The sequence below is a fragment of the Lotus japonicus genome, chromosome 3 (genome assembly GCF_012489685.1).
Source record: "Lotus japonicus ecotype B-129 chromosome 3, LjGifu_v1.2".
Lineage (NCBI taxonomy): Eukaryota > Viridiplantae > Streptophyta > Magnoliopsida > Fabales > Fabaceae > Lotus > Lotus japonicus.
In genome coordinates, this window is record NC_080043.1 from 9970806 (window position 1) to 9998150 (window position 27345).

Genomic DNA, 27345 nt, shown 5'->3' on the forward strand with positions numbered 1-27345 from the left:
GAATGCTTTAGCAGCAGCCCTCCTGTTCACACTTGTCTTTGTCCGTGCAACCTCGTCAAGTCATAACTCGTAAGTAACGAACATATGCTCCATGGCACGTACGAACCTCATCAATAGCCTCATACTCATTCACATGAAGTTGGGCAACCAACACAGCAACAACCTCCTCCCGAGTGAGACTGACAAGTTAAAGAAATCCCTTGTGACAGGGATATATAGAAATGCAGAGACGTCGTCCAGCGTAATAGTGATCTCACATAACGACATATAAAAGGACGATGTCTCAGGATGTTATCTCTCTACAAATGCCGACATCATGACCTTGTCAACGTTGGGCAGATTGCATGTCATCAAGGGCCCAAGACCAACAACGCATACCTTTTCTTTAATGAAATCATTGTGGTACTATGGTTGATTATGAAAATGTCTGCCATGATAGTAAACTTTTAAAAGGTTCCGACATGTCTCATCATTTGGCTTAGTGTAAGCCTTCCGTACTTGACAACATGAGACTTAAAACTCCTCAACAAGTCAAAAGGCCCCCCTTGAAAGTAAACATCGTTGTCATCCTCATCATCATCATTGTCATTGTCCTGATCATCATCATCAACCCCGTTAGTCATATTATCATCCTCCTCAACCTCATTCACATTGTACGCAACCTGCTCAGTTTTAGGCTCAATCACCGGCTCAGGTGCACGAGATTGGGTTCGCCTTCTATGTTCCGACGTTGTCATAGGTCTGCGCGCGGAGGCATCCACGGGTGATTGATTAACAGGGGTTGAAGTGGGTGATTCAACTTTTTTGTCCTTGCCATATCTGTACCAAAATTGGGAAGTGGTTCAAAATAAGTGGGGAATGGTTATTGCACATGGAACTAAGAAAACTCTTGCGTAGGAAACGCCTTTAAAGTGCAAAGGTAACGCACTTAAAAGTGCGAAAAAAAATAAAGAAGTCAAGAGGAAAGGTTGCTCACCAGTTTGCGACGATTGAAAAGGAGAATGAGTAGCGACGATGAACGACGGCGAGTGACGGGGCGAAGGTGACAGCGGCGAACGACGACGACTGTGGTGGTGGTTTGGTGTGGGCATATCAGTGCTTGGATGGAGAAGACGAATAACCGAGCAAGGAGGGAAAAGAAGAAGAAGATCTAGTTTGTTTAGTGAGAGAGTTTGGGAATTAGAGAGATGGTGACCAGTGTTGAGAAGAGAAATTGAAATGAAAATGGAGTGGTGGGTGGTTTGGAGAAATTATTTCCTAAGAGCAATTTACAGTAGTTTTTTTGCACTTTTACGAGTGATATAACTAGAAATGGGTGGTGGGAATAACAATTCCCTTTTGTTTTTCTTAAAAAACTAAAATCACCCATCTCGTAGCTAATTAAAGTCACCCCTTTCGTAGCCAAATAGAGCCCACACCGAAGCGAATTCCCCTTCAAAACCAAATTCCCAAATCCAACGCTGAAATCCCTAGCTAATTCCCTACAACCAAAACCCCCTTCATTCTATTCGAGCTACACCCACCCAGGTAAATGCCATGCATTTCTCCTTCGCCAAATCCCTAACCATTTGGCTCTCTCTACACCTAGCCATTGTTCATGTCTCAGTTTTTGGGTTTTTCACAACTGTGCATTTCTATTTAGCCTCATTTTTTTCCCTTCTAATTATTCTATTTTACTTTCAGGTAATTAGTGGGCACCAGGTTCATCTGCTTTGAAGGTAGTGACAGCATTGAAAGGTAAGCCCCTGCAAGATATCATCACAATCTTTGTTGTGTATGCATGCATGATTCAATTAATCATGAACCTAAACTTGTTTGGTCTGCATTGGGTTATGTTGTCATTTTTTGTTACAAGTCTCACATTGGTTAGAGACATGACGTAGATAGCTTTTATAAGTGGTAGAGCAACCCTCAACTCCTGAGCTAGCTTCTGGATTGAGTTAGGTCTCCCAAATTCTAATAGTGCGGTTAAGCTTAGGTAATGAAAATCCTGTACCAAATTGTTCTTTTACTACTAGAAAATAGCTGTGGTTAAAGTCCTGTTATAATCTGAAGAAGCTAGCCGAGTAGCTGTAAAACCATTCTCGGCTGGAGCTGAACTTTGACTAACGTTCGAAGCTTCCTCTATGATTTTTCTTTTTGGAATGCTTCTATCAAGCTCATCAGTCATTTTATTTGGGTAGCTAAGTGATAGAAATGAAATAATAGATTCTTGTGATGCTTAGTGTATAAGAAATATCATGCCTGAATTTTACATCAATGGAAACTCATCTTAATAGCTTTTAAATGTAAAACAAGAAAGTTCACAGTAAATCAGAGAACTCAGAATTAAAGTTATATAGAACTCCTCTCTACTGATTATTGTTTCATTGTCTGTCAGTGCTTCTTCCTCTGGAAGTGTTGCATATATGATTTTTAATGTGCTGCACATAAATCTTTACAGTTTATGAAGACAAGCTGAATTGAGAAGGTAGTCAATTCTAACTCTCATTACTGTCTTAAATAGTATATGGGTCATGTATTGAGATGGAACTTAAAAAATTAAATGTGTCTATTGAACATTTTGCATATTGGCGTCTTTAAGCAACTGTATTCCGAATCTGTAAATCCCATATACCTCAATTTTATTGAGTTTTTTTCACAATATTGACTTATAGTTTCTTAATTATGTCTTATTATTCAGATATTCACCATGCAAGTTCGACGTAGAGGTACTAGACATAATGGTCAATGGAGAGGGCAGAGTGATCCACCACAACCTTCTCAACTACAGACTAATTTGCCACCACCACAGCCTACTCCACTCTCCCCTGATCCACCACAGCCTTCTAAACTAGGCGCTAGACACGGTCGAGGGAGAGGACGCCCACGGTCTTCTCATCTACGTGCTAGTTCACCACAGCCTACTCTACTCTCCGCTTATCCGCCACAGCCTGCTCTACTCTCTGCTGATCCACCACAGCCTACTCTACTCTCCTCTGATCCACCACCACAGCCTACTCCACTCTCCCCTGATCCACCACAGCCTTCTAAACTAGGCGCTAGACACGGTCGAGGGAGAGGACGCCCACGGTCTTCTCATCTACGTGCTAGTTCACCACAGCCTACTCTACTCTCCGCTGATCCACCACAGCCTACTCCACTCTCCCCTGATCCACCACAGCCTTCTAAACTAGGCGCTAGACACGGTCGAGGAAGAGGACGCCCACGGTCTTCTCTTCTACGTGCTAGTTCACCACAGCCTACTCGACTTTCCGCTGATCCACCACAGCCTACTCTACTCTACTCTGATCCACCACAGCCTACTCTACTCTCCCCTGATCCACCACAGCCTACTCTACTCTCCCTTGATCCACCACAGGTTTCTAAACAACACACTGGACACGGCCGAGGGAAAGGACTCCCACAGTCTTCTCATCTACACAGTAGTTCACCCCCACCACAGCTTTCTCCACTCCCCCTTGATCCACCACAGCCTACTTCACCCTTTGCTGATCCACCACAGCCTTCTAAACAACACACTAGAACTGGTCGAGGGAAAGGACGCATGAAGTCTTCTCATCTACGCACTAGTTTTCCACCACTACAGCCTACTACACTCTCCCCTGATCGATCACAGCATACTCCGCTTTTCCCTGATCCACCACAGCCTTCTAAACAACACACTAGACACAGTCGAGGGGAAGGGCACCCACAGTCTTCTCATCTACACACTAGTTCACCACCACCACAGCCTACTTCGCTTTTCCCTCATCTGCCACAGCCTTCTAAACCATGCACTAGACAGCGCCGAGGGGAAGGACGCCCGCAGTCTTCTCAACTATGCTCTAGTTCGCCACCATCAGAGCCTACGCCAAACATCCCAGGTACACATGTATGATTCTTTTTTTCACTAACTTTTCTTAACCATTGATTTCTATAATTTAAGGTATATGTATTTTCTTTTGGTTACAGTTATGTTTGGCACTACAGTTGCTAGTCCATTGATCAGTGGTGGCCTATCAAATTCTTCATCATGCTCTTCTGACTCACCATCTAACCTATCAAATTCTGCAGCACACTCTTCTGACTCACCATCTAACCACCCGATTTTAATGCCTTCATATGGAGGATCTCAAGGAGAATTTGATAGGAGAAAAGTTATATCTGTGGAGGCTGTCTCTAATCCGTAAGTAATAGTGAATGTTATGTTTTATACATTTATTTTATTTATTTTTAACATATTTTGTACTTGTAGGAGGAGGTTTATCCCACAAAGTGTGACTCGTGACATTATAACTACAGTGATCATGGAATTGCCTATTCCAGCTGAGAAGTGGCATAATTACCCAATTGACACAAAGAACAAACTTTTTAAGGATTTTATGGTAAGTATTGTATATCTAACAACTAGCATCATGTAGTATTTTCATCTATATATAATATACTTATATCATATTGGTGCAGGATAAATACAAATTTACATCAGATTATGATCGCAATATTGCAAGAACGGTTTGGGAAAGAACATGCAAGGACCGCTACCCAGATTATTTAAAAAATATGAGGAAAATGGCCTTAAAACAGGCAAATTCAACAAATTTGGCTGACACTAAGGGCCTTAGGCCCAAAGGGATAAAGGCAGAAATATGGAATGGTTTGGTAGATATTTGGCTGTCACCAGGGTGGAGAAATAAGTCTGATGCATGTCGAAGAAATAGGTGGGCCAATCCTGATGCAGTGTTGCACACCGGAGGCTCGATAAGCTTTGGCGAACATAAGAAGAGGATGGTAAAATAGAAGTTTCATACACAATTGTATTGATTTTTGTTATATGTTCTAATAGCTGTTGATTACAGGAGGCGGAGTTGAAGCAACCGGTTTCTGCCAGAGATGTCTACGATCATGTTCATAAAACGAAAGGCGGGGAATATGTCTCTCAGTACTCGAAGAAATTTATTGTCGGTTAATTTAAAATTAGAAGTTAATCATATTTGTTAATTATTGTTTTTCATCATTAAATATTCTTTATTTGTTGGTTTAGGAATCATATGACAATGCAATGTCAAGGAAATATGGAAGAGACCCTTCAAGGCATCCCGTGGTTGATCCGGAAGTGTGGGCGGTGTCAGGTCCCAACAAGAAAAGACGGATTGTTGTAGGTAACAGCTTAGATATTAACATTGATGAACCGACGCCTGGTTCATCTTCCCAGGTCCCTGGTTCTTCCCGCACAGTAGCTCCAACTCCGGCACAAGGAGGCATAAAAGAAGCTGTAGATTCAGCGATGAGTACTTTTGTCCAATCACAATTAGTGCCTATGTTGGAGCCCATCTTATCTAGGATTGTTGCCTCCCAAGTGAAAAATTTTGTAACGCCGCAAGGTGGTGGAGTATCAAGAGACGATCTTGATGATGATTAGCTATACTTTTAGTTCTTGTTCTGTACAACTAGAGTTACAGTAACTGTGGATGGTCCTATGTTGTTATATTTAACATGATCAAACACTGTACATAGTAGCAAATTTAGTGTTTACCTTCATTCAGTAAGCTTCAAAGACACCCGGTTGGTATAGGCAACTTGTTGAAATCCTATCATGAATAACTTCACCAGGTATTGATGGTTTGAATTAACAACATAATTGTGCAAGTAAGAGTTAACAAAGTCATGTCACTGACGCAAAACTAATTACAGTTGTGTTTTAAATCTCTAATTCATTGTTTATGCATAAGTTTTTAATATTAGAGACAAACTTGTTTGAATTTTTTTAACATCAAACCATCTATAAACTATTCAGAGTTTTTTACTTAACAGGTTTTCGAATTAATTGATTATTTAACATGCTACTAGCTTCTAATTGGTCTAAAAGTTCGATTCACTTAAGCTTTTAGGATAATTGGTTCTTGACATCCATTTAGTCTAGGAACCAACACTGAACTGAGCTCTTAATGGAGAAGGAAAGAAAATCATTATATATGCTAATGTGGGTTAATATATTTCTAATCACGTTAATTTACCATGATTATAAAGGGTGTCTTGCAAGTTTCTTCTAAATAAAGAGAAAACAGAGCATTGCTTGCTCATTGTCTTAGCGTGGCAATAGATTTGTGAACGCTTAACTGATTTGATAAGGATGCTATCTAATACTGACTAGTGCCACCATCTTCACATGTAGGCCGCAATAAAGATTCAAAGAATGTTACGTACAAAAGATGACCAAATGATCAGCACCATCTTTTTTTATATTTTTGTGGCCCTGAACAATATCAGGATTGTGAAATCCACAAGCTTTACCAACTCATCACTTGAGGCTCATGTACAAACCCCCAAGACATAAAGATGCTTAACTTTTGCAGTTAAGGTATCACATGCAGGCCATACTTGGTGCCGTGAAAGAAAGTAAGATGTCAACTTCAGCTAGGCCTAAGGAATGAAACATGGATGAATGAAACATGGATGCATGAAACATGATAGAGTTTTGTAGTTTCTTCCTACCCTTGTTGACCCATGAGGATTCTTTTAATCTCAATTCCAATTCTGTGCAATGAAGGAGACACAAATTCTTTTATCTAATGACATCGATCATAACCATCATATAAAAAACGGAAAATTATAAAAAAAAGGAAAGAATGAAGAGTGTAGATTCATATACAACCTCATCACTATTTCAAATCTCTAAAGAGTAAAGACAAGCAAAGCATTAAACTGTACATTATATAGTACACAAAACGTGTACTAATAATAATATACAATATAAACATAATCCAACTTTCTACTGCTAAAACCAAAACTCACTATATACACAAGGAGAATTCTCTCAACAACCAGTGCCTTGACACAGCTTAATTATCCTTAAGCTTATATAACATGTCAATGTAATCTTCTGTCTCCCACAGGAAAGATCCAAAAGCAACAGCTTCCAAGACTAGCCTCTTGAGGCTAGAAAATGAAGTCAAAATCTCATCATCCTTCTCAACTGAACCAGAACCCTCATGGTTAAAAAGGGCAAAACTATAACTCTCAATCAAATTCACAGCCTCCTTAGATCTCAACCTGGCACATCTCTGCAATGACCCAGGATGAAAGCTCATAACATAACATTTTAAGTCTTCAAGTTCCTCTTCTTGCCTGATCAACCCTTTCCCTACGGAAGATGGCATATTGCTCAAGCGGCCAAAGATGGTATCTTTCAATCCATTACACATATCATTATAAGAGAGGGAAGTCTTATGACCATGGTTATCCAGAGATAGATTTCGTTCTAGCTGGTACCTCAATGAAACAGACTTCAAAAAGTAACCATATAATATCGAAGCAACATATATTCTAGCAAGTAGGAACTGTCTAACTTTGGTTGTTGCCCAACTCTCTGATACACTAGATTTTGCTCTTAATCCAGTTACAGTAGTTACGTGTTCCCGAATCATGTCCAATACTTCCACGTTGTGAATGGACTCAAGTTCCCAGTCCTTAGAAGGCAATATCTCTAGCCTGCCATTGTAAAGGCACCTAGAAAGCTTTGGAATCAAAGGGACTCTGATCTCAGAAAATTTGTAAAATATCAGCAAAGACATAATATCTTCTACAGCAACTTGACATTGATTCTCTTTTAGTTGTGCAATCCTCCTAGCATTCAGAAAAAGTTTCAAGTCAACATTTGTTCAACGAATATATCTACAATTGTACTACGCAACTTACCAAGGAATTTAAGATCTTGGTTTAACTGTTCTGCTCATATCACTCAACCATAAGATGTCAATGCCAGGCAATACCCCTGGTCATTTAATCATGCAGAAACCATTTAAGATCCAACAAGTCCATAAATATTTGACTCCAATCAAAACAACATAAAATAAATTATATGAAAGCTCAGATCAAAGTGGGCAGAGAGCCTATATTTTGAGGCGGTGAAAATTAAATCATCTCAAATCTAATAAAGGCTTATACATTCTGTTTGAAGACTTAACACCCTCCTAGTTCACCATGAATGGTTTTCTTTTTCTCGGACCCTTTCACACAAGAGTCCTTCGGGTTGAAGTGTGGACATTGTACAAACCCACCCCCTTGTGCTGAATTGAATTCAATTTTTTTTCTTATGATAATGAAATTGGCAAGGATTTTAACTCTATATCACTTGATCAAAGGCTCTAATACCATATCATAAGTCAACTACCGCAAAAGTTTAGGTTGTTAGGTGAAGACATACGAATGGTTTAATATTATATTTTTAACAATTATCATACATATCTTTGAAATGGTAAGAACATTTACAAAGCATTTTAATAGTATAGGAAGGTTTTAGTATTAACCTTCCTAGAATCTACAGAATTTTCTTGTAAGAAAAAGGAAATGAAATAGGCCATTCACTGAACTCCATCTAGAGAACATAGCAACCCAAAAGATGTTCATCACTCGTCATGACTAATATTTATTTAAGGGGCAGAGTCAACAAAATCAGGGCATTCTATCAGGAATTTCCTAAGAAACATAAAACCCTGATCCAAATCAGAGACATTCCGTTGATCAAATCTTATTAGTTCTGATATAAATGACTTGTGACAAGTCACAGGCCTCAGTCACATTCCTGATAAGTGCTACGTACTGCAATTTCCAGCACGCGTTGGAACTTATTTTTAAACAATTAACGTTCTTATAGATTTTTTTAAGGGATCTCCATAGTATTAGATGTGTCGTTCTACTTGGGACAGGTTCAAATGTTTAGTAATTCAGGTTTTGATGAGAACATGGAAGCCAAGGTTTTGTGCTCTGGCCTATATGATTGAAAATTTGGACTTGAGAGTGAAATGCTTGCATCCTCAACTCAAGGGTCTCGCTTTGCCCCCCAAAATTTTCTACGGGATACGTTAGTAATTTAGACTTTTCCTTGGTATCCTGCTCATGAATGTTTCAGTGGAGTTGCCATCTCAAATATGCTTTCTTCTTGACTTCTAACTTTGCTCACTGTTGTATCCTTCTCTATCTGTAGTATAAGATACTTACCTTCCCTTCAGTTATAGATTCTCTCTTTACACTCAAAGTTTCTTTTTCTATTAAAGACAAAACAAGGAAAACGATAACTTCATACAAATCAAGCCTGTTAGGATCACAATATGGTTCATTCTCCATACTTACATTCACTATTACCATACAAATTAAAAGTAAAAAATCAAGCCTCTACCAGTTTAGAAACTTGAGTTCAACCTTCTTCTCCCTCTAACTAAAATGAAGTCAACAAATATACAAAGCTTCAACATAAGAAAAAAAAACAAAAACATTAATGTTGACCAATTAAATCAGGAAAATATTACTTGCTTCACACACACACACCTCTACCAACAAAAATATGATCAATAAAAATATGTAATTTTTTTGACACACATCCACATATAACAGCAAGAACCCTGATTAAGAGAAGCAAAGCTCATATATATGATCAATAAGCAACAAAAAGGGGCATCACGATTTGGCCACAAACCTGTGAAGCAAGGACTCATCAGAATCAGAAGCCAGAATCAAGCGAGCATGTGCAGCATCTCGATCATCAGCCAAGAGCTTCAGCTCTTCCCCAACAGCAACATGGAAGAGCTGGCGATGGTTCTGCAGAACCCCACTGAGGAACTTCCCCACCAGAGAACGTGGCTCCAGAGGGGAATTGAGGCTGCATACACCAGCACTTGCTTTGATCTTAGCCCTTCTGATTGGTCTGCAAGTAAGGTGCAAAGAAGAAGAAGAAACAACAGATATAGGCCTTGTAAACAAGAATCCTTTGAAGGAGGGTGGTGGTGGTGGTGGTGATGAGAGTGGAGAAGGGTATGTGAGGGTTGTGTGGTGGTGGTGGTGGAGGAGACAAGGTTCCATCAACAGCAGAGTGAGTTTTCGGAAGCAACAAGGTGAATGAGTGAGAGAGTGAGAGAGAGATGATAGGTTGTTGTGTTGTGATTGTGAGAGAAGAAATGGTTTTTTGATTCGTTTTATGTTTGTGTTGTGCTGTGTTGAATTACGGAGAAACAATTCAATAAGGATAAAGATAGCTCAGTTAGGGTGAGTGTGTGGGAAAATATTTCGGTTCAACCTCTATACAATATACTTTGTCTGGGAATGAAGAGTCTTAACTGTGACTAAATCTTAAATTTAGCCGTATCTAAAGAATGATTGGGTACCGGTTGTTTATAATAAAAAATAGTAAAATAGCACATAAAAACAAAGTGGAGTGAACTTGACAGAAATATCTATTTTATTATAGGCAATGCAAATGGATAGGATAGGGTTTTGAGGCTTTTGAGGTGAGGGAAGGGTCAAGGTTTAGGTTTCTGTGTGCTGATCGATAAGTGATAAGAGCGTATTCTAGTGGACAGTTGTTATGCTATCCGACAAGGCATTCATTGTTACTTATTGTATTGTTTAAAATATGTACTACTAGTCATTACTTGCATATTTAATTTCCTTTGAGAAATGGTAGGAAGATTATCTTTTGAGATTCTATTTCCAACACAATATTTGTTAAAAATTTTTCCGATGTAACAAAAAAAACAATATTTGTTAAAATTCATCTACATCCATCATACTCACTAAAATATCTACACTTCATTTTTTAATATTCTCATAATGTCATATAATTTACACCACTTTACTAATTTTTTACTCCAACTCAATAACTCTTAAAAGTTTCTATAGTGGATCTCATCATCAACATCACATTTATATATTTTATTATTTATCTTTATTTTAATTAATTATATAATCTAATTATATTAATTGTAAGTGTTTGTAATAAATACAAGCTCACTTTTCAAGTCTAGTGTAAAGTATTTATTCTCACATACTCATCTTTGCTATGTTGGAATTGAATATGTACTCCAATGGTAATAAATATTCATATGAGCATCTATTTAACATTAGATACTACCATTAGAGATGCTCTAATAAATTATATGAACATCACTCTTAATTTGTTGGGTCGTTCATGTATTTTAACGAATTAAAAAAATTAGAAAGGTAGTAGTGTGCTCATCTTCTTTTGGGTTACCTTTCATTTTAAAATTAATTATTTGTCTACTATAATGTGTAATGACTATAATCAAGTGATAAGGTATAAAAAGTTTGGCTATAACTTTAGGCGTATATTACAATTCATAAGTGAATTTTGTCTTTTTAGTTTTTTAACTGAACTTAGTCTTAGATGGGTTATAAAACTCTCAATAAAGGAGTATAATAGAATTCAAAACATTTTATTCTTAAAAAAAACCTTTTTCCTTGTACATTAAAATGTTTTTATAATGGGTAGTTAAGTAATTTTGGTTAACATTAATTAGTTTTTGACTTTTTGTTTTGAAATCCTACACTCTCTTTCGCTTCATAATCTAGAAATTCATCAATGAGTGTTTATCAAGTAATCGTATTCAATATGGAAAAAAATCATGTTTTGAAATTCCATGTCACAATAAGTTCACAACACAAGTCTTCATTTCAACATGCCTTTTTTTCTTGTGTCGTGCAAATGGACACAAAGGTGTTACCCAATCTATATCTATATCTATATAAATGCAGATAAGAACCATTGTTAGCTTGCTAGTGTTGAGATGTCGACTCCAAATTCAATTGATCTACATGTCATGAAACTTTTGCTGAGATGGCGTTACTATAAGCGTTGAGAGTACGTGTCAAGCTCATAAATGTAATATCCTAATTTTCATAAGGGAATATCAGTGATTAATGTGGAATTAAACATGCTAAATTATTTTAAGCTCAGTGAACTATGAGTATTTTTTTTCTTGAACCAAGGATGCATAAATAAGATGAAATGCAACTAAGTAAGATATAACCATGAACTATCAGTCATAAATCTCTTAGTGAAGATAGTTTTCCGAGTTACGTTTAAATAAACATTAGGCTTAATTCCAGTTTGGGCCCCTGATGTTTCACAAATGTGCGGTATGCACCCCTTGTGTTTAAAACGTGCGGTCAAGGTCCCTTATCTATCTAAAACGTGATAATGATGCCCTTCCGTTAACTTCCGCTAAGTTCCTTCTGTTGACCAAACGGAAATGCTGACGTGTCACTTATTTAATTGGTGACAGAAATAATCCGTCACAAAACCCTTCAGCCAACACCTCACGCTCTGCCTCTCTCACCCGTTCACTCACATCTCTCCCTCTCACTCTCGTGTTTTCCTCCTCTCCCTCACAACTGAAGGTGTGAAAAACGACTAGAGGGGGGGGGGGGGGTTGAATAGCGTTTTCAATATAAAAACTTTCCCCTTAAGATTTAAAGTAAATCTTTTCGGTTTCTCTAAGATAGATGGTGCAGGGGATAAAGATAGAGAGAAGAGAAAAGCACACAAGTATTTTATCCTGGTTCACTTGATAAATCCCTCAAGCTAATCCAGTCCACCCGTTAAGGTGATTTCTTCCTTCTTAGAATGAAGGCAATCCACTAATCAGATAATTGTTACAACTGCACTTGAAACCTACAAGTGACTAACAATACACTGACTTAGCTCACACTAAGATTCACTCTCTTAGTCTTCTCTAGGATCCGATCAACCTTGATCTCCTAAAGGAATCACCACTAAGATTCACTCTCTTAGTCTTCTTAAGGATACTGACCTACCCGGTCCCTTAAGGAAAATCAAACAACGGTTTGAGGTTGGTGTTTACAAAGGTTTGCTTCTAAATAAGCTGAGTGTAAACTAAATAAGAACAGATGAAGAAAGTAGAGGCTTGAATCTTTTCTTGTATTGCAGCTCTTGGTTTTTCCCTCTTAGCTTTCTTCTTTTCTTCAGCCTTTTATAGTCCAAGGTGCAAAGGATATTTCTGTTGAGAGAATATGACCGTTGGAGGGCATTTCTGGAACTTCCAGAACCTGCTGTGGCTGAACCTTGGTAGGTAGGCTTTTCAGAATAGTACACTGCTCTTGTACTTCTTGATAGAGACATTTGCCTTTAACCAATGACTTCTGATCAGAGTTATGCTTCGTGTTGGAACTTGTGAAGCTTGGTGATCAGAGTCAGAGGGATGCTTGGATCCTCTGACTTTCGTAACTTCTGCTTCTGGACCTTCAGAGCTTCTGGACCCTTAGAGCTTCTGGTCTTCAGATCTTCTGATCCTCAGATCTTCTGATCCTCTGATCCTCAGATCCTCTGATCCTCAGATCCTCTGATCTTCAGATCCTCTGATCCTCAGATCCTCTTATCTTCAGATCCTCTGATCCTCAGATCCTCTGATCTTCAGAACTTCTGACGAATATATCTTCTGGTGTCAGAATCAGAACCTGTTTGTCAAAACACTCAAGACAAACATTAGAGTATCATAGTTGTTCATCCACAAATAAATACTTGTTATCATCAAAACATAGAGTTGTACCACATGACCAAATCTTGATCTTACAATCTCCCCCTTTTTGATGATGACAAAACCATGTATTTTGATGAACAACTCTAAACAAATAAACTGAATACACTCAGAGTATAAGGTATCAGAGTTAAAACTTATCCTGATGTGTATAGTTTTTCTTGCTCCTTCTGAATCCAAGACTCGTGCTTGATTCTGAGCTAAGCTCCCCCTGAATCTAATACTTAATATCAACGTTAGTAATATCTAGATTCTGAGCTAAATAATATAGGAGTTGTCAAGATACTATAAGTTCTCCCCCTTTTTGTCATAAGCAAAAAGAATGAATGTGGGAAAAAATAGTAAGAGCATAAGACGAAATACTCCCCCTCAGAAGGAACACCAAGGGATACTTGGCTGCTGATTAGTGTATCTTCTGATGAGAGCAGAAGTGTGGTTCTGGTGACATCTCCGTTCTGGACAAAATTTCATCTTCAGATACTTCAGAATGAGAAGCTAGGAACCAACTCTTCTTCTGATGACGCAAGTCAGAAGTTGTAGTAGCATCTTCTGATGTTGTTGCTTCTGGTTCGTCAAGTTCTGAGTCTTTGTTTCTATCTGAAACAGTCATGCTCATCTCTACAAGCTTTTTCAGCTAGCTTTGACTTGTCAGAGTCAAGCTTATCATTAATTCTAACATGAATAGCGTTCAGACTATCAACAGAGGGGTTCTTATCAAAAACCAATGATTCCTTGACCAAATCTTACTGTACTGATGCCTCCAAGATCAACTTCACCTTCAGGTTCAAGTTTTGGATCTTGGGACATATGCCTTTCTCCCGTCATGTGTTGCCTGCATCCACTGTCCAGATTCCATGGTTGGAGTTTCGATGGACCTATTGAGGATATCTGCAACATATATAATCTTATCCCTAGGTACCCACTTTCTGGGTCCTTTCTTGTTAGTTAGCCCAGAAGTTCTGACAACTTTGGGTCATTCAACAGGATAATATAAAGGAATTTGAGCATGATATTTTGACATTGAGAAAGTTCCTTTCTTAAGAGATGATGGAGCAACTTCAGAAGGTTTAGAATGACCAATGTCATATATTCCAATTCTGCTTACGCCATAGATCATTGAAGCCATTAAGCTTCTGTCTACGCTTTTAGCCAGGAATCTTTGAAAAGACTTTTCATACTTAGATTCATTTCTACAATCAGAGGCATCACAAGCAACTATTTCTTCTAACTTAGCAATCTGGTTCTTAAGCACAGAGTTAGAATTTACCAAAGCATGATTATCATTTTTCAAATCAGAAATAATTTTCTCATGTTCAGAAGGAGTCTTAGTAGCAGCAGATAAGTCCTTTTTCAACTTTTTATGCTTAGACAATAAAGAGTTATACTTATCCATGATATCAGACAAAGCATGTTTCAGTTCAGAGGTTGAGAAAGAAGCGAATACCTCATTTTCATCGTATGAGTTATAATCTCCTTCTGATGCTGAGTCAGAGTCAACTGCATCCTTTGACTCTGCTCCTTTGTCTTTGACAATAGCCATGAGTCCTTGAACTTCACCATCAGAGTCAACATCCTCTGACTCTGATTCATCAAAAGTCACCATCAGACTTTTCTTTGGTTTGAAATGCTTCTTTGACTTTTTGTCCTTTGATGAGCCTTTGTATTTGCTCTGCCTGTGCTTCCAGATGCAGTTGAGCTTTCTGGATATCAGAGTCAGCTCATTTTCATCAGAATATTCTGATGCTTCTTCAGATTCTTCTGCTTCTGCTTGGAGAGCCTTAGCCTTTTCAGATTTGGATTTCCAGGCTATAGACTTCTTCTTCTGATCCTGATGTTCAGCACGCTTTAGTTCATGACACTTTAGTATGCTTATGAGTTCTTCCAAACTCATCTGCTCAATATTTCTAGTTAGCTCCAAGGAAGTTATCAAAGGCATCCAGCTTTCAGGAAGACCTCTAAGGATCCTCATGACATGATCAGCAGCGGTGTAGCTTTTGTTGAGGGGTCTTATTCCAGCAATAATCAACTGGAATCTGGAAAACATATCCTCAATGGATTCGTCAGGTTCCATTTGGAAGGATTCATACTGCTTGATCAAAGACAACGCCTTTGTCTCTTTTACCTTTTTGTTTCCTTCATGTGTCGTCTTTAAGGAATCAATGATACACTTAGCGGAATCTCGATCAGTAATTTTCTCATATTCTTCATATGAAATGGCACTTTGCAGAATAGATCTTGATCTGTGATGATCTCTGAACTCCTTCTTTTGATCTTCACTCATCTTCTTCCTTGGGATCTTTACACCATGTTCATCGACAGGAGGGGTGTAGCCATCAACAACAAAGTCCCAGAGATCAGGATCAAAGCCAAGAAAGAAGCTTTTGATTCTGTCTTTCCAGAAATCAAATCTCTGACCATCAAAGATAGGTGGTCTTGCACTGTATTGATATTTGCTTGTAGTAGTGGTGGAATCCATGAGTTTTTCACACTGGCCCGGATCTACTGAACACTGTTAAGTGTGGTAATCAGAACTTGCGCTCTGATACCAATTGAAGGTGTGAAAAACGAATAGAAGGGGGGGGGGTTGAATAGCGTTTTCAATATAAAAACTTTCCCCTTAAGATTTAAAGTAAATCTTTTCGGTTTCTCTAAGATAGATGGTGCAGCGGATAAAGATAGAGAGAAGAGAAAAGCACACAAGTATTTTATCCTGGTTCACTTGATAAATCCCTCAAGCTAATCCAGTCCACCCGTTAAGGTGATTTCTTCCTTCTTAGAATGAAGGCAATCCACTAATCAGATAATTGTTACAACTGCACTTGAAACCTACAAGTGACTAACAATACACTGACTTAGCTCACACTAAGATTCACTCTCTTAGTCTTCTTAAGGATACTGACCTACCCGGTCCCTTAAGGAAAATCAAACAACTGTTAGAGGTTGGTGTTTACAAAGGTTTGCTTCTAAATAAGCTGAGTGTAAACTAAATAAGAACAGATGAAGAAAGTAGAGGCTTGAATCTTTTCTTGTATTGCAGCTCTTGGTTTTTCCCTCTTAGCTTTCTTCTTTTCTTCAGCCTTTTATAGTCCAAGGTGCAAAGGATATTTCTGTTGAGAGAATATGACCGTTGGAGGGCATTTCTGGAACTTCCAGAACCTGCTGTGGCTGAACCTTGGTAGGTAGGCTTTTCAGAATAGTACACTGCTCTTGTACTTCTTGATAGAGACATTTGCCTTTAACCAATGACTTCTGATCAGAGTTATGCTTCGTGTTGGAACTTGTGAAGCTTGGTGATCAGAGTCAGAGGGATGCTTGGATCCTCTGACTTTCGTAACTTCTGCTTCTGGACCTTCAGAGCTTCTGGACCCTTAGAGCTTCTGGTCTTCAGATCTTCTGATCCTCAGATCTTCTGATCCTCTGATCCTCTGATCCTCAGATCCTCTGATCCTCAGATCCTCTGATCCTCAGATCCTCTTATCTTCAGATCCTCTGATCCTCAGATCCTCTGATCTTCAGAACTTCTGACGAATATATCTTCTGGTGTCAGAATCAGAACCTGTTTGTCAAAACACTCAAGACAAACATTAGAGTATCATAGTTGTTCATCCACAAATAAATACTTGTTATCATCAAAACATAGAGTTGTACCACATGACCAAATCTTGATCTTACAACAACATCATCTTCTTCATTTTTCTTCACCGTCTCCCTCCTTCACTCTCTTTCGTATACCTCATCATCTCAACGACCTCTCTCTCTCTCTCTCTCTCTCTCTCTCTCTCTCTCTCTCTCTCTCTCTCCCTGTTCGATTCGATTCAACCTCTTCCCTCCGTTGAATCCATGGCCGCAGCAGTGTAACACCCCAATTTCTCAACTGAGGAGTCACATTAGTAACCTAACAAAGTCTAAGGACCAATCTGCAATCCCTAAAAACCAAGGGAATTTTTTTTCTGTAAAACAACTAAACACTTCGGCTAAAAGGTTGGAAACATACCATAACTTTATTTAGATAACTTGTTTCCCGATATACAGTAATAATAGTTTACAATACCATAAGTAAGGTTCAGAATAAACATGCGCACTTTAACAGTGGCGGAAGCAAGACTTTAATAACAGAGTTCTCATAAAGTAAAAGAGACTCCAACATAATCCACAAGAAGAGAAGCAAAGCTGCTTCTCATACCTCTACTCCACCGCTTACAACTCGATCTCCAACTCGAGTAGCTATGCCTCGGCGGAAGGATCTCCATCGCCTAATAGCGTTAAGCGCCCAAACAACAAGTAGCAAATAGAAAGGGTTAACTCCATGCAATTACCATGTATAAAAGAGAAAAATCATGCTGTTCGAATTTAATTACCTGGCATGGTAAATAACTAGCAACATAACTCAACTCATATATCAACAACTTAAACATAAATCGGACTCAGATAATAATAACCTCAACAATGTAACATCAAATCAGATATCAATAAACCAATACGAAAATCCAACAACATAGGGTCAGGTGTTAGTTCCCTATAATGCAACTATATGCTGCTAACAAAATGGATCGATCAATATCGTCTCTCAAGACGGGACAATGATAGGACACACCTCCTCATCGCCACTTATAACGTCATACATGACGGGACAATCATAGGACACACCTCCTAATCGCCACTTAACGTCACACAAGACGGGACAATCATAGGACACACCTCCTGATCGCCACTTAGCACCTCGCAAGATGGGACAATGATAGGACACACCTCCTCATCGCCACTTGACTCAAGCCCTATATGCCAAGTCAGACAATAACAAAGCCCACCCAAGGACCAATCCAAAGTAACCACATGTTCCATCCACTAGGAAGCAGTAACGACAGAAACCAGTAAACGGCCGAAGCCTCTCAAAAAACATTTTCCAAATTCAGCATAATAATCATCATCATCTGCCAATCAATATAAACATCTTCATCTCAAACACAGGCAGTGCGATAAAAGCATGCAAGACTCAAAGACGCTCTAAAACCGAGTTACCCTTACCTTCGTGAGTAGAAGTTGGGCATGGAAATTGCGAACCTAGAACAAAGAAAACACAATCATCAACACAAGCTTCACTAGGAGCAACACGATCTACTAATACTAATCGAAATCGTAAAGAAAGCCTCTAAAGCTTCAGAGTTCCTATTTAGGCACAAATTGACAACGGAGACTTCGTTCGCTAAAACGAGCATAACTCGAGCTACAGAACTCAGAATGACACGAAACCGGCGCCAAAATTTCGACAATTGAAAGAGCTACGCAATGGCTCAGGTCATAGAGACCCAAAAATTATTTTTGGACACGGTACCCAAGCAATTAGGTTTCGGCCACTATGGAAAATAGGGTTTTCGAACTTTTTCTTCGATCTAAATCAATTCACAAGGTAGTTTTAGGGTAAAACTAAGGCAAAGAAATTGTCGGAACAATTTTCGGACAATCGGGTCGAAATACGACTATCCAGGGGCATTTTGGTCCAAAATAAAGGCTCAAAACTTCAAAGTTATCAGTTCGGAAAACAAATTTGACAGCATTGATCCTCATGACATCCGTGACAACAAATCCTAAAGGCACGAAGTCAGATTACAGCTTTTCGACAATAAAGTTTCGAAATGTGCGACTAATGGGGTTTTGAATCAATTTTTCAGATCTTGGACAACTGAATCGCAATCGGCGATTACTGACAGAGGTTTTAGACTCATGGGAACATAAGGAACATAACCCAACCAAGAAATCAAGGAAATCGGACAATTTTAGAAAAAGCTCAAAACTGTGAGCACAGAAACGACTTCAGAAACGCAACAGAAACAGTAAACAGAGGTAGGATTCATGCTAGTTACCTCAATACCTAGAAGTAGGGACGAACTGCACGAAGATTGGTCAAGTTTTCGCGAAAATTTCTCCTCTCCTCCTCTCTCCTTGCTCGCGGCCTTGAATGGGTGAGAATGAAGAGATTTTGCTTTTTCGAGCTATTTATAGGCAGGTGAAATCGCGGGAAAATGAAAATTTCGCGATTCCGATTTTTGCAGCACGTCCACCGAGGAATTCTAAGAGAGATTCTGGCGTCAGAATTCCAGAACTCAAAACAATTATCTATGATTTGGGAAAAACGATATCTAAAATCCCAAAGGCGGTGTAAGTTAATCTGTTCCGTTAAACTACTTTTTGCTGTGATGCTCAGACGACAAAACTTCCTTCTGAAGAAAGATTGGAAATGTCAAAACAAATCTGGCAACGCGGACGGAAACTTCGTTAGAAGTCCCGAATAGAAAAAGTCTTCATCCATCGCTCGAATCTAGGGTTTCGAAGCAAGGAAATTAGCGTCGTCGGACTTCCGAAAAGTGAATACTATCGTGCGTACAGTCCAGAGTTCCGAAATGAAACGCTGGTCGAAGGAAAAATAAAGAAAATCTTTAAATTTTCCCAGGATTCGAAATCTCACTTAAAACGTTGCTCTAAAGCGAAATTAGCCTATTCTGGACACGCTTGCCATAAGGCGGGTGTGCAGACGACTCGCTCTAATTCCTAAAATGACTACGCAACATTCCTCAAGCAATTCCTGAACTTTCTTCTTCATTAATCTTTCTCAAATATCAAACTCCTGTCACGCTTACACTGATTCTACGCGTGAGTCGGAAATTAGCTTGTTCTGAAAATCCAGGTCTTACAATACTACCCCCCAAAAAGAAAGTTTCGTCCTCGAAACTTAAGGCTCAGTGAAGAGTTCCGGATACTGTTCCTTCATCCTCTCTTCTAGTTCCCAAGTAGCATCGCCCGTGACTTGGTTCCAAATCACTTTTACCAGAGGAACCTGCTTGTTCCTCAACTGCTTGATCCTACGTTCCTCAATCCTCATTGGTGCCACTTCAAAAGACAAGTTGTCTCTAAGCTGAATATCATCTTCCTTGATGATGTGAGAGGGATCAGGAATATACTTCCTCAATTGTGACACGTGTAGCACATCATGAATCTTGGAAAGAAAAGGTGGCAACGCAATCCGATAAGCTACTTTACCGACTCGCTCGATAATCTGATACGGTCCAATGAACTTCGGTGTCAGCTTCCTCGACTTTATCGCTCTTCCCACTCCGGTAGTTGGTGTCACGCGAAGAAACACATGGTCTCCCGCCTCAAACTCTAACTCTCTCCGTCGTGTGTCAGCATAACTCTTCTGTCGACTCTGTGACGTCCTCATCTTCTCTTGTATTTGCTTCACTTTCTCAGTAGTTTGTTGTACTAATTCAGGTCCAACGAGAAGATGTTCGCCATCTTGAAACCAACATAAAGGAGTTCTACATCTCCTCCCATACAAAGCCTCATAAGGTGTCATTCCAATACTAGCATGAAAACTGTTGTTATAAGTAAACTCGATCAACGGCAACAGCTCATCCCAGCTTTCTTGACTATCCAAAACACAGGCTCGCAGCAAGTCTTCCAATGACTGTATTGTCCTCTCTGTCTGTCCATCCGTCTGAGGGTGATAGGCAGAGCTCAACCTCAACTTCGTCCCAAGCGCCTCGTGCAACGCCTTCCAGAAATGCGAAGTAAACTTCGGATCTCTGTCAGAAACAATACTCGATGGTACTCCATGAAGTCGTACAATCTCAGCGACATACACTTTTGCAAGTGCCTCCACATTGAACGTGGTCTTCACCGGTATGAAATGTGCTGACTTCGTCAGACGGTCCACAATGACCCAAATGGAATCAAATCTCTTCCTCGTAGCTGGCAAAGCTACCACGAAATCCATAGAGATACTGTCCCACTTCCACTCCGGCACATCAAGTGACTGTAACATACCCGCAGGCTTTTGATGTTCTATCTTCGCCTTCTGACATGTCAGACATGCCGCCACAAACTCTGCTACATTCTTCTTCATTCCTGGCCACCAAAAATTCAACTTTAGATCTTGATACATCTTTGTCGATCCCGGATGAATACTCAATCTGCTCTTGTGACCTTCGTCAAGAATCATCCTTCTCAACTCCATGTCCAATGGTACGCAGACACGTCCTTTGCAACGCAGAATGTTGTCGGTTCCTACCTCAAAATCCGGCGCTTTTCCCAAAATGATCAAGTTCCGTTTCTCGATCAGCTCCTCATCTAACAGTTGTTTCACCTTGATCTCGTTCAGAAAATCACTAGTGATCGTCACCATCCCAAAGCTCAATTTTCCAGGTGTCACTTGCATACCCAAACTGAGGTCGCGAAAAGTCTCGATAAGTTCCAATTCCTTAATCATCAACGATGAAACATGAATTGTCTGGCGACTCAGTGCGTCTGCTACAACATTTGCTTTTCCTGGGTGGTACAACAAAGTGAAATCATAGTCCTTGATGAATTCCACCCAACGCCTTTGTCTCATATTCAGATCCTTCTGATCGAACAGGTACTTCAAGCTCTTATGATCACTAAAAACAGTGAAAGTGCTCCCATAAAGATAGTGCCTCCAAATCTTGAGCGCAAATACCACAGCCGCTAACTCCAAATCGTGCGTAGGATAGTTCCGTTCATGTATCTTCAATTGCCTTGAAGAATAAGCCACACCCTTTCGGTGTTGCATCAACACACAACCCAAACCTTGGTACGAAGCATCGCAGTAAACCTCGTAGGGTTCCTTCTCTTGTGGTAATGTCAGAACTGGCGCGGTCGTCAAACGCTTCTTCATATCTTGGAAACTCTGTTCACAATCCTCTGTCCAAGCAAAAGGTTGGTTCTTCCGGGTGAGTTTCGTCAATGGTCCTGCAATCTTAGCAAAACCTTCGATGAATCGTCGGTAATATCCAGCTAAACCGATGAAACTCCTTATATCTGTCACAGTCTTAGGACGCTCCCATGCAAGTATCGCTTCCACTTTACTGGGATCCACAGCAATACCCTCCTTTGAGATGACATGTCCTAAAAACTTTACTTCTTTGAGCCAAAATTCACACTTTGTCGCGTTAGCATACAGTACCTTATCCCGAAGAACTTGTAATACTTGACGTAGATGTTCCTCGTGTTCTTCACGATTCCTCGAGTAGATCAAGATGTCGTCGATGAACACCACAACGAAGCGATCCAAGAATGGATGAAAGATCCTATTCATGTAGTCCATGAATACAGCTGGTGCATTCGTAACTCCAAACGGCATCACCAAGTACTCATAGTGCCCATAGCGTGTCCTAAACGCCGTCTTTTGAATATCCTCATCCTTGACTCTAATCTGGTGATATCCCGATCTCAGGTCAATCTTCGAGAAAATAGCAGCACCCTTCAACTGATCCATCAAATCGTCAATCCTTGGCAACGGATAACGGTTCTTTATCGTGACTTTGTTCAACTGTCGATAATCCACACAAAGTCGCGATCTTCCGTCTTTCTTCTTCACAAGCAGCACTGGCGCTCCCCACGGAGAAACGCTAGGTCGGATAAACCCCTTCTTGGTTAAATCTTCGAGTTGACTCTTCAGCTCAGTCAGTTCTGCCGGTGCCATACGATACGGTGCGATTGATATAGGTCCAGTGCCTGGGACTATATCAATTGTGAACTCCATATCTCTGACCGGAGGTATTCCAGGTACGTCTTCGGGGAACACATCCTCGAAATCTTGCACAACAGCAATTCCTTGTACTCCATTCTCCTTAGCTTCCACCACGGTTGTAGACATGAGAGAACTCAAAGCTCCTTTCCTCAAAGAAAGCTTTGAAAAGTACGAGTTCAGGAACTCAGCGAGTCCAGCATCGGGAAAGATAACTACCTTATTGGCGCAATCAAGAAGAACATGATGGTGGGACAACCAATACATGCCTATGATCACATCCAATCCCTAAAGGGGTAAGCAGGTCAAGTTAGCTACAACGTTCTCTACCTAATACATGTTGTTCGATAATAACTAACTATGTATATACTTATATCAGATGTATAATTAACAATAACTAGCATAAGGTTATTCACTTACGAATAACCTTCAAAAATAATCTATATAAACAGTAATCAAGCACACTCTTCCTCCGATTGACACCCCATCAATCGGTCTCAGAGTTCAAACATCTTAAGCAGGCACTCTACCCAAAAGCTCTGGTTTTCTAGACCAAAGCTCTGATACCACAATTGTAACACCCCAATTTCTCAACTGAGGAGTCACATTAGTAACCTAACAAAGTCTAAGGACCAATCTGCAATCCCTAAAAACCAAGGGAATTTTTTTTCTGTAAAACAACTAAACACTTCGGCTAAAAGGTTGGAAACATACCATAACTTTATTTAGATAACTTGTTTCCCGATATACAGTAATAATAGTTTACAATACCATAAGTAAGGTTCAGAATAAACATGCGCACTTTAACAGTGGCGGAAGCAAGACTTTAATAACAGAGTTCTCATAAAGTAAAAGAGACTCCAACATAATCCACAAGAAGAGAAGCAAAGCTGCTTCTCATACCTCTACTCCACCGCTTACAACTCGATCTCCAACTCGAGTAGCTATGCCTCGGCGGAAGGATCTCCATCGCCTAATAGCGTTAAGCGCCCAAACAACAAGTAGCAAATAGAAAGGGTTAACTCCATGCAATTACCATGTATAAAAGAGAAAAATCATGCTGTTCGAATTTAATTACCTGGCATGGTAAATAACTAGCAACATAACTCAACTCATATATCAACAACTTAAACATAAATCGGACTCAGATAATAATAACCTCAACAATGTAACATCAAATCAGATATCAATAAACCAATACGAAAATCCAACAACATAGGGTCAGGTGTTAGTTCCCTATAATGCAACTATATGCTGCTAACAAAATGGATCGATCAATATCGTCTCTCAAGACGGGACAATGATAGGACACACCTCCTCATCGCCACTTATAACGTCATACATGACGGGACAATCATAGGACACACCTCCTAATCGCCACTTAACGTCACACAAGACGGGACAATCATAGGACACACCTCCTGATCGCCACTTAGCACCTCGCAAGATGGGACAATGATAGGACACACCTCCTCATCGCCACTTGACTCAAGCCCTATATGCCAAGTCAGACAATAACAAAGCCCACCCAAGGACCAATCCAAAGTAACCACATGTTCCATCCACTAGGAAGCAGTAACGACAGAAACCAGTAAACGGCCGAAGCCTCTCAAAAAACATTTTCCAAATTCAGCATAATAATCATCATCATCTGCCAATCAATATAAACATCTTCATCTCAAACACAGGCAGTGCGATAAAAGCATGCAAGACTCAAAGACGCTCTAAAACCGAGTTACCCTTACCTTCGTGAGTAGAAGTTGGGCATGGAAATTGCGAACCTAGAACAAAGAAAACACAATCATCAACACAAGCTTCACTAGGAGCAACACGATCTACTAATACTAATCGAAATCGTAAAGAAAGCCTCTAAAGCTTCAGAGTTCCTATTTAGGCACAAATTGACAACGGAGACTTCGTTCGCTAAAACGAGCATAACTCGAGCTACAGAACTCAGAATGACACGAAACCGGCGCCAAAATTTCGACAATTGAAAGAGCTACGCAATGGCTCAGGTCATAGAGACCCAAAAATTATTTTTGGACACGGTACCCAAGCAATTAGGTTTCGGCCACTATGGAAAATAGGGTTTTCGAACTTTTTCTTCGATCTAAATCAATTCACAAGGTAGTTTTAGGGTAAAACTAAGGCAAAGAAATTGTCGGAACAATTTTCGGACAATCGGGTCGAAATACGACTATCCAGGGGCATTTTGGTCCAAAATAAAGGCTCAAAACTTCAAAGTTATCAGTTCGGAAAACAAATTTGACAGCATTGATCCTCATGACATCCGTGACAACAAATCCTAAAGGCACGAAGTCAGATTACAGCTTTTCGACAATAAAGTTTCGAAATGTGCGACTAATGGGGTTTTGAATCAATTTTTCAGATCTTGGACAACTGAATCGCAATCGGCGATTACTGACAGAGGTTCTAGACTCATGGGAACATAAGGAACATAACCCAACCAAGAAATCAAGGAAATCGGACAATTTTAGAAAAAGCTCAAAACTGTGAGCACAGAAACGACTTCAGAAACGCAACAGAAACAGTAAACAGAGGTAGGATTCATGCTAGTTACCTCAATACCTAGAAGTAGGGACGAACTGCACGAAGATTGGTCAAGTTTTCGCGAAAATTTCTCCTCTCCTCCTCTCTCCTTGCTCGCGGCCTTGAATGGGTGAGAATGAAGAGATTTTGCTTTTTCGAGCTATTTATAGGCAGGTGAAATCGCGGGAAAATGAAAATTTCGCGATTCCGATTTTTGCAGCACGTCCACCGAGGAATTCTAAGAGAGATTCTGGCGTCAGAATTCCAGAACTCAAAACAATTATCTATGATTTGGGAAAAACGATATCTAAAATCCCAAAGGCGGTGTAAGTTAATCTGTTCCGTTAAACTACTTTTTGCTGTGATGCTCAGACGACAAAACTTCCTTCTGAAGAAAGATTGGAAATGTCAAAACAAATCTGGCAACGCGGACGGAAACTTCGTTAGAAGTCCCGAATAGAAAAAGTCTTCATCCATCGCTCGAATCTAGGGTTTCGAAGCAAGGAAATTAGCGTCGTCGGACTTCCGAAAAGTGAATACTATCGTGCGTACAGTCCAGAGTTCCGAAATGAAACGCTGGTCGAAGGAAAAATAAAGAAAATCTTTAAATTTTCCCAGGATTCGAAATCTCACTTAAAACGTTGCTCTAAAGCGAAATTAGCCTATTCTGGACACGCTTGCCATAAGGCGGGTGTGCAGACGACTCGCTCTAATTCCTAAAATGACTACGCAACATTCCTCAAGCAATTCCTGAACTTTCTTCTTCATTAATCTTTCTCAAATATCAAACTCCTGTCACGCTTACACTGATTCTACGCGTGAGTCGGAAATTAGCTTGTTCTGAAAATCCAGGTCTTACAAGCAGCACCACTGTCAGATCCCGTCGCATCTTCCATGCACCACACCTACAATCTCAAGCAAAAATCCCTCGGCCTCTTATGCACCAAGCACTCTTCTCTTCCATCTTCTCACCCCTTTCCCCCCAATTAAACCAATTAATTAATCAAATTTAATTTTCTCATTACCACAGTTTCTTGAGCTTGTACAATCGAGACAATATCCACTTCATCGGTCTCGATGATGCCGCTTCGAGATTAGGTTAGTCTCTCTGCTCTTGTTCCTCTGATTTCTCCTTCTTTTGATAAATTGGATATGAAACTTCACTGTTCCTTTGATTTTCAGGGGTCGAGAGAAGACGGATCTATGATATAGTCAACGTTTTGGAGAGCATTGGCGTGCTCTCAAGAAAAGCCAAGAATCAATACACCTGGAAAGGCTTTCGGGCAATTCCCCACGCTTTGCAGAAGCTCAAGGTAATTTAAATTTCCAATCCCTGTGGCGCGTTGTGTTTCGTTGAAATTCAATTAATTTTACGAAGTTTGCCGATGAATTTTCAGTTTCTGATTGTTTATTGATTTGTAAGATGAGGGTTTAAGGGAGAAATCAAGTGACTTTGATGGTGGTAATGACTCTGGAAAAGTGAGTGATTTGTGTTGCAATTCTCTTTTTTTTTTGTTCCTTCGCTTCGATTTTTTCGTTCTCAGAAGAACAATTACTAGGTTGGGTTGAGGATTAATGTGGTTTTATTGATCTATTTTAGGTGTCAGATGATGAGGATGACGAGGAAGGATTTGGGAACCCCAGTACTGGAAGTTAGAATAAAAAGTCGATACTCGATTCCACTCTTCCCAGATCTATGAAAAATGGCAACTCTATTTCAAAAAAACAAAACCCATTTGAGATATATGAAACTATCTTTCTCTTTTGAATTTGATATGAATATTAGTCAGTTTGATTGAGCGTTAGAATGATTGTATAGCCTTCAGAAGCTGCTGCTATTGGTAGCTTACTAGCTTATAATTTACATGTTCTGTAATGAGATGCAATTTTACTTGTTTTTCAAACATGCATTAGTTGGTTTATTCA

General features: G+C 39.6%; 2 protein-coding genes and 1 pseudogene across 4 annotated transcripts; 2 read left to right on the forward strand and 1 right to left on the reverse strand.

Moving 5' to 3' along the window:
• The first annotated feature begins 1370 nt into the window (after positions 1 to 1370).
• On the forward strand, positions 1371 to 5520 carry LOC130748580 (uncharacterized). 3 transcript variants are annotated; one of them, XM_057601806.1, is made up of 9 exons: positions 1371 to 1527; positions 1684 to 1737; positions 2381 to 2470; positions 2684 to 3866; positions 3955 to 4168; positions 4238 to 4367; positions 4447 to 4770; positions 4839 to 4940; positions 5024 to 5520. In XM_057601806.1, exons 4-9 carry the CDS (start codon positions 2693 to 2695, stop codon positions 5399 to 5401), a joined length of 2322 nt encoding a protein of 773 aa, XP_057457789.1. In that variant the 5' UTR covers positions 1371 to 1527; positions 1684 to 1737; positions 2381 to 2470; positions 2684 to 2692; the 3' UTR covers positions 5402 to 5520. The 3 variants fall into 3 exon arrangements, with proteins under 3 accessions (XP_057457789.1, XP_057457791.1, XP_057457790.1); XM_057601808.1 differs by having other exon boundaries at positions 2444 to 2470; XM_057601807.1 differs by lacking the exon at positions 2381 to 2470.
• A 1102-nt stretch (positions 5521 to 6622) lies between these two features.
• Positions 6623 to 10012, reverse strand: LOC130743338 (UV-B-induced protein At3g17800, chloroplastic-like). The gene is made up of 2 exons (XM_057595543.1): positions 9455 to 10012; positions 6623 to 7605 (listed from the first exon to the last, which is right to left on the reverse strand). The coding sequence occupies exons 1-2, from the start codon at positions 9835 to 9837 to the stop codon at positions 6822 to 6824; spliced, it is 1167 nt and encodes a 388-aa protein (XP_057451526.1). The 5' UTR covers positions 9838 to 10012; the 3' UTR covers positions 6623 to 6821.
• A 1027-nt stretch (positions 10013 to 11039) lies between these two features.
• Positions 11040 to 27187, forward strand: LOC130743573 (E2F transcription factor-like E2FE; annotated as a pseudogene).
• The last annotated feature ends 158 nt before the right edge of the window (positions 27188 to 27345 follow it).